The following is a 14,272-nucleotide window of genomic DNA, read 5'->3' as shown; positions in this document are numbered from 1 at the left end:
GGGGGCAGGAGGAGAAGGTGAGGATAGAGGATGAGATGGCTGAATGGCATCACTGACTCGATGGCCATGAGTTTGAGTTAACTCTGGGAGTTGATGATGGACAAGGAGGCTTGCCATGCTGCAATTCATGGGGTCGCAGAGTCAGACATGACTGAGCGACTGGACTGAGCATGGCTGTGCCCATCTGAACAAGACTCAGTTTCTCCCTCAGTCAGTCTCTCCTATCAAGGAGCTTCTATAAGCCTCCTATCTCTCTCCATCAGAGGGCAGGCAGAATGAAAACTACAATCACAGAAAACTAACCAATCTGATCACATGGACCAGCAGCCTTGTCTAACTCAATGATTATACAGTGGCAGTGACAAATAAATTCACAGAGATTAGATCTGATAGAGTAGTTGATGAAATATGGACAGTTCAGTCGTGTCCGACTCTTTGCGACCCCCTGGACTGTAGCCCACCAGGCTCTTCCATCCATGGGATTTTCCAGGCAAGCTACTGGAGTGGGTTGCCATTTCCTTCTCCAGGGGATCTTCCTGACTCAGGGATCAAACCCAAGTCTCCTGCATTAGAGGCAGACACTTTAACCTCTGAGCCACCAGGGAAGCCCTAGATCTGATAGAGTACCTGACGAAATATGGACAGAGGTTCATGACATTGTACAGGAGACAGTGATCAAGACTATTCCCAAGAAAAAAAATGCATAAAGGCAAAATAGTTGTCTAGGGAGGCCTTACAAATAGCTTAGGAAAGAAGAGAAGCTAAAGGCAAAGGAGAAAAGGAAAGATATACCCGTCTGAATGCAGTGTTCCAAAGAGTAGTAAGAAGATATAAGAAAGCCTTCCTCAGTGATCAGTGCAAATAGAGAAAAACAATAGAATGGGAAAGACTAGAGATCTCCTAAAAAAATTAAGAGATACCAAGGGAATATTTCATGCAAAGATGGACACAGTATAGGACAGAATTGGTACAGACCTATCAGAAGCAGAAGATGTTAAGAAGAGGTCCAAGAATACACTGAAGAGCTATACAAAAAAGATCCTAATGACCCAAATAACCACAGTGGTGTGATCAGACATCCTGTTATGCGAAGTCAAGTGGACCGTAGGAACCATCACTACCAGCAAAACTAGTGGAAGTGAGGGGAATTCCAGTTGAGTTATTTCAAATCCTAAAAAATGATGCTGTGAAAGTGCTTCACTCAGTATGCCAGCAAATTTGGAAAACTCAGCAGTGGCCACAGGACTGGAAAAAGTCAGTTTTCATTCCCATGCCAAAGAAGGCAATGCCCGAGAATGCTCAAGCTATTGTACAACTGCACTCATCTCACACAATAGTGAAGTAATGCTCAAAATTCTCCAAGCGAGGCTTCAGTAGTACATGAACTGTGAAGCTGGATTTAGGAAAGACAAGGGAACCAGAGATCAAATTGCCAACATCCACTGCATCATAGAAAAAGCAAGAGAGTTCCAGATGCTCAAACTACTGCACAACTGTACTCATCTCATACAATAGCAAAGTAATGCTCAAAAATTCTCCAAGGAGGCTTCAATAGTACATGAACTATGAAGCTGGATTCAGAAAAGACAAGGGAACCAGAGATCAAATTGCCAACATCCATCGCATCATACAAAAAGCAAGAGAGTTCCAGAAAAGACATCTACTTCTGCATTGTTGACTACACCAAAGCCTTTGTGCGAGTCACAACAAACTGGAAAATTCTTCAAGAGAGGGGAATACCAGATCACCTTACCTGCCTCCTGGGAAATTTGTATGCAGGTCAAGAAGTAACAGTTAGAACTGGACATAGAGTAATGGACTGGTTCCAAATAGGGAGAGGAGTACATCAAGGCTGTATATTGTCACCCTGCTTTTTTAACTTATATGCAGAGTACATCTTGCAAAATGCCAGGCTGATTGAAGTAGAAGCTGGAATCAAGATTACAGGGAGAAATATCTGTAACTTCAGATATGCAGATGACACCACCCTCATGGCAGAAAGCAAATAAGAACTAAAGAGCTTCTTGATGAAAATGAAAGAGGAGAGTGAAAAAGTTGGCTTAAAACTCAACATTCAGAAAACCAAGATCATGACATCCTCTCCCATCACTTCATGGCAAATAGATGGGTAAACAATGGAAACAGTGAGATACTTTATTTTCTTGGGCTCCAAAATCATTGCAGATGGTGACTACATCATGAAATTAAAGGATGCTTGCTCCTTGGTAGAAAAGCTATGACCAACCTAGACAGCATATTAAAAAGCAGAGACGTTAATTTGGCGACAGAGGTCCATCTAGTCAAAGCTATGTTTTTTTCAGTAGCCATGTATAGATGTGAGAGTTGGACTGTAAAGAAAGCTGAGTGCCTAAGAATTGATGCTTTTGAACTTGACGTTGGAGAAGACTCTTGCAAGAGTCTTGGACTGCAAGGAGATCAAACCAGTCCATTCTGAAGGAAATCAGTTGTGGATATTCATTGGAAGGACTGATGCTGAAGCTGAGCTCTAATACTTTGGCCACCTGATGCGAAGAACTGACTTATTGGAAAAGACCCTGATGGTGGGAAAGATTGAAGGTGGGAGGAGAAGGGGACAACAGAGGATGAGAATGTTGGATGGCATCACTGATTTGATGGACATGAGTTTGAGCAAGCTCCAGGAGTTGATGATAGTCAGGAAAGCCTGGCGTGCTGCAGCCCATTGGATCGCAAAGAGTTGGACACGACTGCGACTGAGTTACTGAACTGAACTTGGAAAACTTTTCCTTTTCTCTATGTCATTTCTATTGTTGATGATATTTTCATTTTTTTCCAATTTTGTAATATTAGGACTTGGGCTCCTATGAACATTTCTGTACATGTCCTTGCATATTTTGAATTCAGCAACATTGCTGAAATCTCATATAAGTTATTTGGAATTTCTATGTGGAAAATCATGTTTACAGATAAAGTCAGTTTTGACTTCTGTACAATCTTTTTTCTTTTTCTTACTTATGTCTTGACTAGTACAGTGTTAAGTAGTGGGAATAACAGTACATATACTTGTCATTTTATTTAAGTTATGCTGAAGTCACCAGTATTAGATTGAATCTTACGAAAATGCTGTCAGTGGACTTGTTTTTGACTTTAAAAAGCAATGACAATTTCATATATTTCAACCTAATATAGTATTAGATGCAGGATTTTATTAAGTTAAGAAAGTTCCCTTCTATACCTAATTTTTTTTTTCCACACTGTTTGGGTTATGTGATATGGAATCTTAGGTCCCTAGCAGGGATTGAGCCAGGGACCTTAGAAGTGAGAGTGTAGAGTCCTAACCACTGGACTACCACGGAATTCCCCGTAATTTAAAAAATATTCTGAGCTTGAATTATACTGAATGGTTTTTCCTAAGTCTAATGTTGTGTTGTTCAGTTGCTCAGTTGTGTCCAACTCTTTGACACCCCATGGATTGTAGCCCACCAAGCTCCTCTGTCCATGGGATTTTTTTTTTTTTAATGGCAAAAATACTGGAATTGTTTGCCATTTCCTCCTCCAGGAAAATATTGAATATTTTATAATTTTTATAAAATTTATTTTATACTATTTACTTTGGCTTATGAGCTATTTTAAGAGTTTGTTTAAATTTCAAGATATATAGGATTTATATGTGTATTTTTCTTCCTTCCTTTCCTTCTCTCCCCCCTCTCCATGCATGCACACACACATATACATACATTCTGTCTTTTATTGTGGTATTTTTTTAAGTCATTCATTTATTTAATTGTTTCTGGCTCTGCTGGTCTTCATTGTTGTGCGCAGGCTTTCTCTAGTGATGAGTGGGAGCCACTCTCCAGTTGTGGTGCACAGGCTTCTCATTTTGGTGGCTTCTCTTGTTGCAGAGACTTCACTAGTTGCTGCATACGGGCTCTAGAGCACTGGCTCAGTAGTTGTGGCTCATGGGTTTAGCTGCCCTGCCCCATGTGGGATCTTCCCAGACCAGGAACTGAACCTGTGTCCCCTGCCTTGGGAGGCAGATTCTTAACCACTGGACCAACGGCAAAATCCTAGTATGTTTTAATTTAATTGCATTGTGAGTATTGAATGAAATTTGGGTAATACTGATTGTTTTTGTTACAATTTCCAATGTATTATTTTCCAATTATTATGTGTATATTTATAAATAATCCAATTATTGCAAATGTTCCATATTTACTTGAAAATGATATATTAATTTATTTGCTGGATGTAGGGTTCTATCTGCCATTATCAGATCGTTTATTTTCTCTGAAATATCTTTAAGTCTATATTAAATTTTTTGTCTGCATATAACCAGTACCAGACTGTAATGGAGGTAATAAAATCTTCAGTCTTGATATTAAACTCTTCACTATGATAATGTATTTTCACTTTATTCTTGATGCATTCTAGTACACTATGATGTTTAGAATTATATATTCATTTCTATTCTGTTTTGCACTGGGTTTGTACTTTGATCTGAGAATTTATAGGTTTCTGCTGTTCTGGGAAATTCTTAGCTTTCATATCTATCAATATTGTTTCTATGCTGTTCTCTCTTTTCTGCTGACAGTACAATTAGACATATATTGGAACTTTTATATTTTCTTAAGTACTTTTTGGTATAATATTTGTTTTTATATCTTCTTGTTTTGAGATAATTCTGTAGTATTATTTTCTTATTAACTTAAAATTTTAAATCTTCTCTATTAAGATTTTTAACTTCATTGACTACATATTCTAGGATTTTTCATTTAGTGTCTCTTTTTAAACATATGCCAAATAATTACATTTTTACCTATTTTGATTTCATAATTTTTGTTTTTTATGGAATTTTCTCCCCTTATTAGATAAAAGATTCTAAATACTTAACATTATTTTCAGGTTGTGTAAATTTCTTTAATGTTCTTTCATATTCTTTCAGTAATGTTTGTAGTTTTCAGAATACATGTCTTACACGTTTTGTTAAATTTGTACCTAAGTAGTACATGTCTTAGATTTTAATGATATTAGAAATGGTGTTAAATTTTCTAAAACATTGTTTCTAATATATAGAAATAAAATTGATTTTTTTGCATATTGAGCTTATATCCTTTTATGGTTATTGAGACTTGTTTTATGGCTCATATCATCTGTCTTATTGCATGCTTTCATGTGTACTTGTAAAAATCTGTATGTCCTTTTGTTGTATAGAGTATTATGTAAATGTCAGTTGGGTCAAATTACTTGAATGCTGTTGTCTATGTCTTCTATACTCTTTATGATTTTTTTCTTATTATTATATCGGTTACTGGGAAGTGTCAAAATTCAGTTATATAATTTTTTTCTTCATTACTTTGATATTATATTATTTCAGTTCAGTTCAGTCGCTCAGTCGTGTCCGACTCTTTACGACCCCATGAATCACAGCACGCCAGGCCTCCCTGTCCATCACCAACTCCCGGAGTTCACTCAGATTCATGTCCATCGAGTCCGTGATGCCATCCAGCCATCTCATCCTCGGTCGTCCCCTTCTCCTCCTGACCCCAATCCCTCCCAACATCAGAGTCTTTTCCAATGAGTCAACTCTTCGCATGAGGTGGCCAAAGTATTGGAGTTTCAGCTTTAGCATCATTCCTTGCAAAGAAATCCCAGGGCTGATCTCCTTCAGAATGGACTGGTTGTATCTCCTTGTAGTCCAAGGGACTCTCAAGAGTCTTCTCCAACACCACAGTTCAAAAGCATCAATTCTTCGGCGCTCAGCTTTCTTCACAGTCCAACTCTCACATCCATACATGACCACAGGAAAAACCATAGCCTTGACTAGACAGACCTTAGTTGGCAAAGTAATGTCTCTGCTTTTTAACATGCTATCTAGGTTGGTCATAACTTTTCTTCCAAGGAGTAAGCATCTTTTAATTTCATGGCTGCAGTCACCATCTGCAGTGATTTTGGAGCCCCCAAAATAAAGTCTGACACTGTTTCCACTGTTTCCCCATCTATTTCCCATGAAGTGATGGGACCAGATGCCATGTACATACAATTTAATTTTCTATATCTTTTCATAAATCAAATTTTTAATTTATATGAAGTGTTCCACTTTAACCTTGGTAATCTTTCTCTGAAGTCTACTATATATCATATTAAAATGGCTACCCTAGCTTTCTTATGATTAGTGAATGTATGGTACATCTTTTTCTATAATTTTAGTTTAATCCTGAATGTTTTAAAAATTTGAGAAATAATTCACATATCATAAAATCCAGAATTTTAAAGTATACAGTTCAGTAAATTTTCATATATTCATGAAGTTGTACAATAATCACTACTAGTTCCAGAATATTTTCATTACCTCATAAAGAAATTTCATAATTTCATCTCCCTCTCCCCCAACCCCTGGCTACCACTAAGCTAATTTCTAGATCTATGGATTTGCCTATAATGAACATTTTTATAAGTGGAATTATATAATATGTGGACTTCTGTGTCTGACTTCTTTCACTTAGCATAATACTTTTAATATTCATCCATGTCATAGTATATATCAGTATCTTATAAGTGCTTTATTCCTTTTTATGACCACATCATATTCTATTGTATGGATATACCACATTTAGCTTATCCATCAGTTAGTTGACATTTGGGTTGTATCCACGTTTTGGCTATTACGAATAATGCTGTTATAGTCTTGTACATATTACTGTGTGGACGTATGTCTTCATTACTCCTGGGTGTATACCTAGCAAGTTGCTGGTTCTTGTGGTGACTGTTTTCTTTTCTTGAGGAACTACAAAAATTTTACCATAGTGACTATACCATTTTACTTTTCCATCAGCACAGTATAAGGGTTCCAACTTTTTGACACCTTCCCTGACACTGGTTTTGTCCATCTTTTTATTTATAGCCATCCTAGTGAGTATGAAGAGAAATCTCATTGTGATTTTGATTTATATTTCCTTAGTGACTAATGATGTTGAACATGTTTTCATGTGCTTTTTGCCATTTGTTAATCTTCTTTAGAGAGATGCCAGTTGGTTTTTCCTTCATGTATTTTGGGGTTGTTAAGTACATATATCTTTATGTTGTTGTGTCTTCTTAAAGTTTAATTATTGCCTGTGTTTTTAATTGTTAGGTCATTTATAATGCATAGGTTATTTTTTCCACTCTTTTACTTATCAACCCATTTGTGTCTTTGAATTTAAAGTGAGTCTCTTGCTTTCAACACATGGTTGTATTGTAATTTCGTCTAACGTATTTTGTAAACATTTCATTTATTTTTTGGCTGTGCTAGGTCTTCACTGCTGTATAGCTTTTCTCTAGCTGTGGCGAGCAGGCGCGTCTCTCTAGTTGTGGTGCACGGCGTTTTGCTGCAGTGGCTTCCCTTATTGCAGAGCACGGGCTCTAGCGTGTGTGGACGCCAGTAGTTGCAGCACGTGGGCACAGCGCTTGTGGCTCCTGGGCTCTAGCGCACAGGCTCAGTACTTGTGGTGCGTGGACTTAGTTGTTCCATGGCACGTGGAATCTTCTCAGACCAGGGGTCAAACCCACGTCTCCTGCTTTGGGTTCTTTACCACTGAGCCACCAGGGAAACCTGGATTATAGTTTTTAGTCCATTTTGCTAAACTTTACCTTTTGACGAGAGTGTTTAGTCAGTTTACCTTTAATGTAAGATAAGGTAGGCTTTACCTTTGTCATTTTGCTATTTGTTTTCTGTCTTTTCTATATTCATGCCTTTTTTGTTTCTCTCTTTCTACATTGGGGACTTCTTTTGTGTTAACTATTATCTAGTGTGCCATTTTAATTCCCTTGTTTCTATTACTGTATTTTTTGAGTAATTTTCTTAGTGGTTGTTCTGGGGCTCACAGTTAATATTTTAATTTTTAACAATATAGTATGGATTAATGCCAATTTAATTTGAATAATGCATAATACCTTTGCTTTTATTTAGTTTGTTCCCTCTCCTCTTCTTTATAATTTCATTATCATGCAGATAACATCTTTATACATATACACTCTTCAACATAATTTAGTAATTGTTGCTTTATTCAATTTTATTTTAAATAAGAATGGGTAAATGAGAGAAAAATACAATTATATTGTCCTAGGTTTACCTGTGTAGTTCCCTTCCTGGTGTTTAGTTTTTCCTGTACATTTCAGCTGGTGTCCTTTCATTTTAATTTGAAGGATTTTCTTTAGTAATTCTTGTAGGGAAGTTCTCATGATAAATTATCTTTTTGTTTAATTTCCCATCTTTTGTGAAGGAGAATATCCTGGATATTGGACTGTCGAATGCCTTCTTTTAGTACTTTGCATGCGTCATTCCACCTTTTTCTGCTTCATGCTTCTCATGGGAAACCAGTTGTTATTAGTGCTGAGGTTTTCTGATACCTACTGAAACATTTTCCCTTTGCTTCTTTCAAGATTCTTCATCTTTGCCTTTGGAAAGTCTGATTATGATGTGTGTAATTGGAGTGATTGGAGTTTGCTGGATTGAATAAATAGATTGTTTTTCTTTAAATTTCAGAAGTTTCCACCCATTATTTCAGCAGCTGTTCTTTCTGGCTATTTGTCCTCTATTTTAGGGGTCCCACTATATCTATGTTCCTGTGCCTTATGGTTTCCCACAGGTCTCAGAGACTATTCATTTTTCTTTTCTCTTTCTGTACCTCAGGCTGGATAATCTCAATTGACTACTTCTCAGGTTCATTTATTCTTCCTTCTGCCAGCCTATATCTGCTCTTGACATTCTCTAGTGAATTTTTCACTTATTATGTATTTTCAAACTCTAAAATTTCTATTTTTTAAAGTAATTTCTAGCTATCTATTGATATTCCTTATTTGATGAGACATCATTGCCACACCGCCATACGTTTCTTTAGATCTTGAGGTAAGGTTTTCATTAGTCCTTTGTGCGTGTTTATAACAGATGATTTAAAGCTTTTGTTTAGTAAGCCAAATTTCTGGGCTTCCTCAAGGACACTTTCTGTTGACTGCCTTCATGTATAGGTCATTCTCTTGTTTCTTTACATGTCATAAATTTTGTTGAAAACTAGACATTTTAAATAGCATAATGTGGAACTGTGTTAATAAGACTCCCTCTATTTCTCAGAGTTTATTATTTTTGCCATTGTTGTTGCTTTTTGTTTGTTTAGTTACTTTCCTGAGCTAAAGTCTGCATTCTGTAAAATCTGTGTTCTTTGTTGAGTGTTGTCATTGAAGTCTCTGCTTAGTTAGCTTTATGGCCCTTTAATAACAGGATTTATACTTCCTTAAATGCCTTGAACCACTAAGTCCCCCAGCCTTTGCTCAGTATCTCTGTTACATGTTGGGACATGCTTTCTATGCCATGCATGCGGTTTTCAGTTCTTTCTTAGTCTTCACTTTCAACATTTCAAAGCCTCAAATCAGTCAGAGATGAGAGATTAGGGTTTCCTTAGGTAATTTCCAGATGCATACACATCCCCACACATGTGTGTGATCTTCTCAATTGCCAAGAATATCATAGCTTGTCAGAGACACCCTGCCTAGCACATACACGCAGAGGGACACACAGACACACAGACAAGACACACACACTCACACAAACAGTTATCCAGCTTTGCCTTTTAAATGTTTTGATCACTTATTTTTTTGCTCCAATTTCAAGCATCCATGATGTTAAATAATAGCTGTTTATTGTTCTTGACAGATGCTTTGCAGGTAAAGGATGTTTGTTGTAACCAAGTTCTGATTCAGATTAAATAAAGAGAAACCCTGTGAATGGAGGTTTCCAGAATACTGTCCGACAGGTCAAATAATGACAGTTTTTTAGGCATGGGCCTTTGGGGTAGCTTTAAATCTGCTTTCCTACAATGACAGTGGGGCTGCTAGTTTTCATAAGCATTTTCGTTTTCAAGGGTATAGTAGACCTGAGTGGAGGACATTGGGAATAAAGTATGTCAACTGTTTTTCTTGAATAAATGCTCCTTAGATTGTTGCAAACCTCTGGTTAATTTCCAGACCTCTAAAGAGTTGATTTTGACGTTTCTGTTGACATTCTCATGGCTTTTACAGAGGGTCTGATTGTTTCATATCTGATTTATTTCTCTCTCTCTATGATATAAGTAGAGATATAGAAATATAAATATAGTGATGAGATATTTGAAAGGAAGTTGCTTATATTCAGACACTTTACCACTAAATATTTCAGTGTAAATCCCCTAAGAACAAGGACAAGCTTGTTGTCCTATATAAATTATAATTTGCCCACATTTATTGGATCATGGAGAAAGCAAGGGAGTTCCAGAAAAACATCTGCTTCATTGATTAAGCTAAAGCCTTTGACTGTGTGGATCACAACAAACTGGAAACTTCTTTAAGAGATGTCTCCTGAGAAACATCTATGTGGGTCAAAAAGCAACAGTTAGAAGCAGACATGAAACAGTTGACTGGTTCAAAATTGGGAAAGGAGTATGGCAAGGCTGTATATTATCACTGTTAATTTAAATTCTATACAGAGTTTATCATGTGGAATTCTGGACTGGATGAATCACAAACTGGAATCAAGATTGCTGGGAGAAATATCAGCAACCTCAGATACACCACTCTAATGGCAGAAAGTGATGACGAACTAAAACACTTCTTGAGAGTGAAACGGGAGAGTGAAAAAGCTAGCCTGAAACTCAACATTCAGAAAACTAAGATCAGACCATGCAGTCCCATCACTTTATGGCAAATAGAAGGGAAAAAAGTAAAAGCAGTGACACATTTTGTTTTCTTGGGTCCAAAATCACTGCGGATGGCGACTGTAGCCATGAAACTAAAATATGCTTGCTCCTTGGGAGAAAAGCTATGACAAACCTAGACAGCATATTAAAAAGCACAGACATTGCTTTGCTGACAAAGGTCAGTATAGTCAAAGCTATGGTTTTCCCAGTTGTCATGTACAGATGTGGAATTGGACCATAAAGAAGGCTGGGCACCAAAGACTTGATGCTTTTGAGTTGTGATGCTGGAGAAGAGTCTTGAGAGTCCCTTGAACTACAAGGATGTCAAACCAATCAATCCTAAATGAAATCAACCCTGACTATCCTTTGGAAAGACTGACGCTGAAGCTGAAGCTCCAGTCCTTTGGCCACCTGATGCAAGGAGCTGACTCATTGGAAAAGACTCTGATGCTGGGAAAGATTGAGGGCAGGAGGAGACGGGATCAGCAGAAGATGAGATGGTTAGATAGTATCATCAACTCAACAGACATGAATTTGAGCAAGTTCCAGGAGATAGTGGAGGACAGAGAAGCCTGGTATGCTACAGTCCCTGATGTTGCAAAGAAGTGGACATGACTTAGGAACTGAACAACAACAAAAACAAAAGCAATAATTATCCATATGACTGTTTTAAGTCAACCAGTTTGCTATTTATTTTCTATTTGTTCCATAGGATTGTCTTTAAACCGTCTCTTAATGCCTTCTTTTTGGAATGTTCCATGGTATTCCTTTAAAGAATGGCAGAATTTGTAGAATTATAGATAAGAAAAAATATTATGTGTTCTTACATGTACAACAAATTGGGAAAACACTCAGCAGTTTCCAGTGAGGACAATTAGAGCTGTACTGCACAGTATAAACTAGTTGCACTAAGTAAGTGATAAAATAAAGTGATAAATTATCACTAGTGATAAATTAACTTTATAATAATTTTATTTAATTCAGTATATCAAAGTATTATCCCTTCAACATGTAGTTAATATAAAAGTTGTTAATGAGATATTTTACACTTTTTTTGGTAAAATTTCCTTAAAATACTTTAGAACAAGTCTTCAAAAATCTTCAGAATCTTGTGTTTTATACTAACGATCCATCTCAATTTGGAGCAGTCACATCTGTAAGCATAACAGATATGTAGGACTCTAACAGGTTTGGTTTAAATGAGGCAGTAGAAAATGAAGCTTTCAGACAGAGTGAAATTTCTGAGGACCTTGATTGATTTTAATAATCAGTAGTGAATTATTAGGACAAAAGTAGAAAATAGAATAAGAGGTAGACTCAAAGAATGGCACAGAAAATAATTTTAGCTGCTATATACAAAGGGACATGAAGTGACTCACTTATTGTGTGACTTTAAGTAGTGAATTACCTTGTCTTTATTGGGCGGGGTCTGTTGTTTTCCTACATAAAAAATTTGAAGCTTTACTAGATTATTTCTAAGCTGCTTTTTAATACTGAGAGTCTGAGTATTTGGATACATTGATGAGGAAATTAGAATTTCTGTTCTCAGGAGTTTATAGTCAAGTTAAAGAGGTGTTGCTGCTGCTGCTGCTGTCACTTCAGTCACATGTGACTCTTTGCGACACCGTAGATGGCAGCCCACCAGGCTCCCCTGGCCCTGGGATATTCCAGGCAAGAGCACTGGAGTGGGTCACCATTGCCTTCTCCAATTAAAGAGGTGAGGTGTACCTATTTGATTGATTTGCAGAGAGACAACAATTAGGGCCTTAAAAGAACTGTAAAATGCTATGAGAAGCTACAACTTATTTACTTGAATATAATAAATTCACAACAAGTGTTTGAATTAGAGTGAATTCAATAGAGATAATTGGGAAATCAAGAGAAATTTTGTGTATTGAGATGGCAGTTAATGGAAAGCCTTGGGAGATAGAAGTAGGTGAGGAGGATATGGAATGAAGCAGTAATCCAGATAATGAAAGAATGTGTGGCAAGAAATCCATGTGTGTGTTCAGGAAACAATAACACATATACTTTGTAGTTTCTGGAGATACTGAGTAATATAGTTATGTGATAAATTGGATTCAAATCTTAGACAGTCTTCTGTATTCTACTAAGGATAGTTGATCACTAGCAATGAAATATGGCAGAAACTGGAAAGATCTTGCTGTGTATGTTTTAGAAACCCTATGTCGTCCTGTCAATCCTGAGAATAGTTAAGTACAGTTTTATATTTAAAAAATATTTCACAGGCTGGAAACTTGACAATTCCCTTGCTTTGGAAGTTTGTCATATTTCTTTTGATGAGGGTGTAATGGGCTGCGACTTAGGGCACTACAGGTCAGATTTGTGCTTTGTTTTGGCATTTTCTTGTCCTCTAGTATAGTGCTTTATTTCTGCTGAATCTTCCTTTGTGATTAAATGATGCTGAATAAGTTTATGTCAGCATTCTACATAAAGTGGGAGCCTAAGGCTAACTGTTTAAAACTATTAGTGTCTGTCCCAAGAGCCAGTACGTAGAGCTTCAAATGTCGCACAAGTAACCAAGTGGAAAATCATAGATTTCTCAGAGGGATGGAAGTTATAAGGCATTTCATTTAACTCTGTAAACACTAGAATCTCTCTCTTTTTTTAACCTGTGCATATTTTTATTAGCTTAGCAGACTGGTGTATTTATGTAATGTTTGGTAAGTTATTTTAATATGACAGTTTAGGGAATTCATGAAGCAGTCACATTCATCTCTCTAATTTCTTTCAGGTAACTTGCCCAGGAGTGGTGCTGAAAGACAAGGAGGACATCTATCTTAGCATCTGTGTGTTTGGCCAGTACAAAAAGACACAATGTGTCCCAGCCAATTTTCCATTGGTCTTCAATGCCAGAATGGTGTTTGAAAAGGTGAGTTCAAATATTCTATGAAAGGTTAACAAATAAAAAAATTGAAGTGGTTCCAAAATATGAATAGCACAAAATTTGAATATGCACTTTAATTGAAAAGATTTATAATTTAAATCTGGAAGCTTGAAAATAAATATTCCTTATATTATATACTGAATCAGTTACATCTTTTTCTTGATGTATCAGTTTACTTCTAAAATTGTCTTAGTGACCTTTATGTAAAAAATAGCTCCTTGAATTATAAATACTTATCTTCTTAGAGAGAAAGGGGAGATTTTAATAGGTAAGAATAGGTCATATTTTACTTATGGCTGTCCTGTGGTGTTTCTTTCTATAGATCTCTTTTCTTTTTTTTCCCTTGAATCTGATGCTTTTGATTATTACCCATTGTATTCCTCACCTTTCTTTCCTTTCCTAGTTCCCTCCTTCCTTCCTTCTATTTCTTCCCTTCCTCCTTCCTTCCTTCCTTATTTTCCTTTCTCTTCTCCAGGAATAAATACTGAGTACCAGCTCTGTTCTATGCACTATTCTAGGCACTGAGTAAATAAGACAAACATTTTCCCCTCTTGGAGCTTTCATTATAATAGGAAAAACAAACAGTAATCAAGTAAATGCATGAGTAATACACTTTTAGATGGTAAGTGTCATGAACTGTGGTATCAGAGAAGACTCTTGAGAGTCCCTTGGACTGCGAGAT

At 36.6% G+C, this 14,272-nt stretch overlaps 1 protein-coding gene across 3 annotated transcripts in view; it reads left to right on the top strand.

Moving 5' to 3' along the window:
* The window catches only part of SPATA6 (spermatogenesis associated 6), a 174,131-nt gene that overhangs the window by 12,205 nt on the left and 147,654 nt on the right, over window positions 1-14,272 (top strand). For all 3 annotated transcript variants that reach the window (XM_012136817.5, XM_012136740.5, XM_060408810.1), the window contains exon 2: window positions 13,438-13,575. In XM_012136817.5, the coding sequence (XP_011992207.2) occupies window positions 13,438-13,575 (138 nt within the window). The remainder of the gene's footprint in view (window positions 1-13,437; window positions 13,576-14,272) is intronic.

This window comes from Ovis aries, chromosome 1 (assembly GCF_016772045.2).
Source record: "Ovis aries strain OAR_USU_Benz2616 breed Rambouillet chromosome 1, ARS-UI_Ramb_v3.0, whole genome shotgun sequence".
In the NCBI taxonomy this organism is placed as follows: domain Eukaryota; kingdom Metazoa; phylum Chordata; class Mammalia; order Artiodactyla; family Bovidae; genus Ovis; species Ovis aries.
The sequence above is the reverse complement of the archived record's forward strand: the minus strand, read 5'-3'. Positions and strand labels throughout refer to the sequence as shown.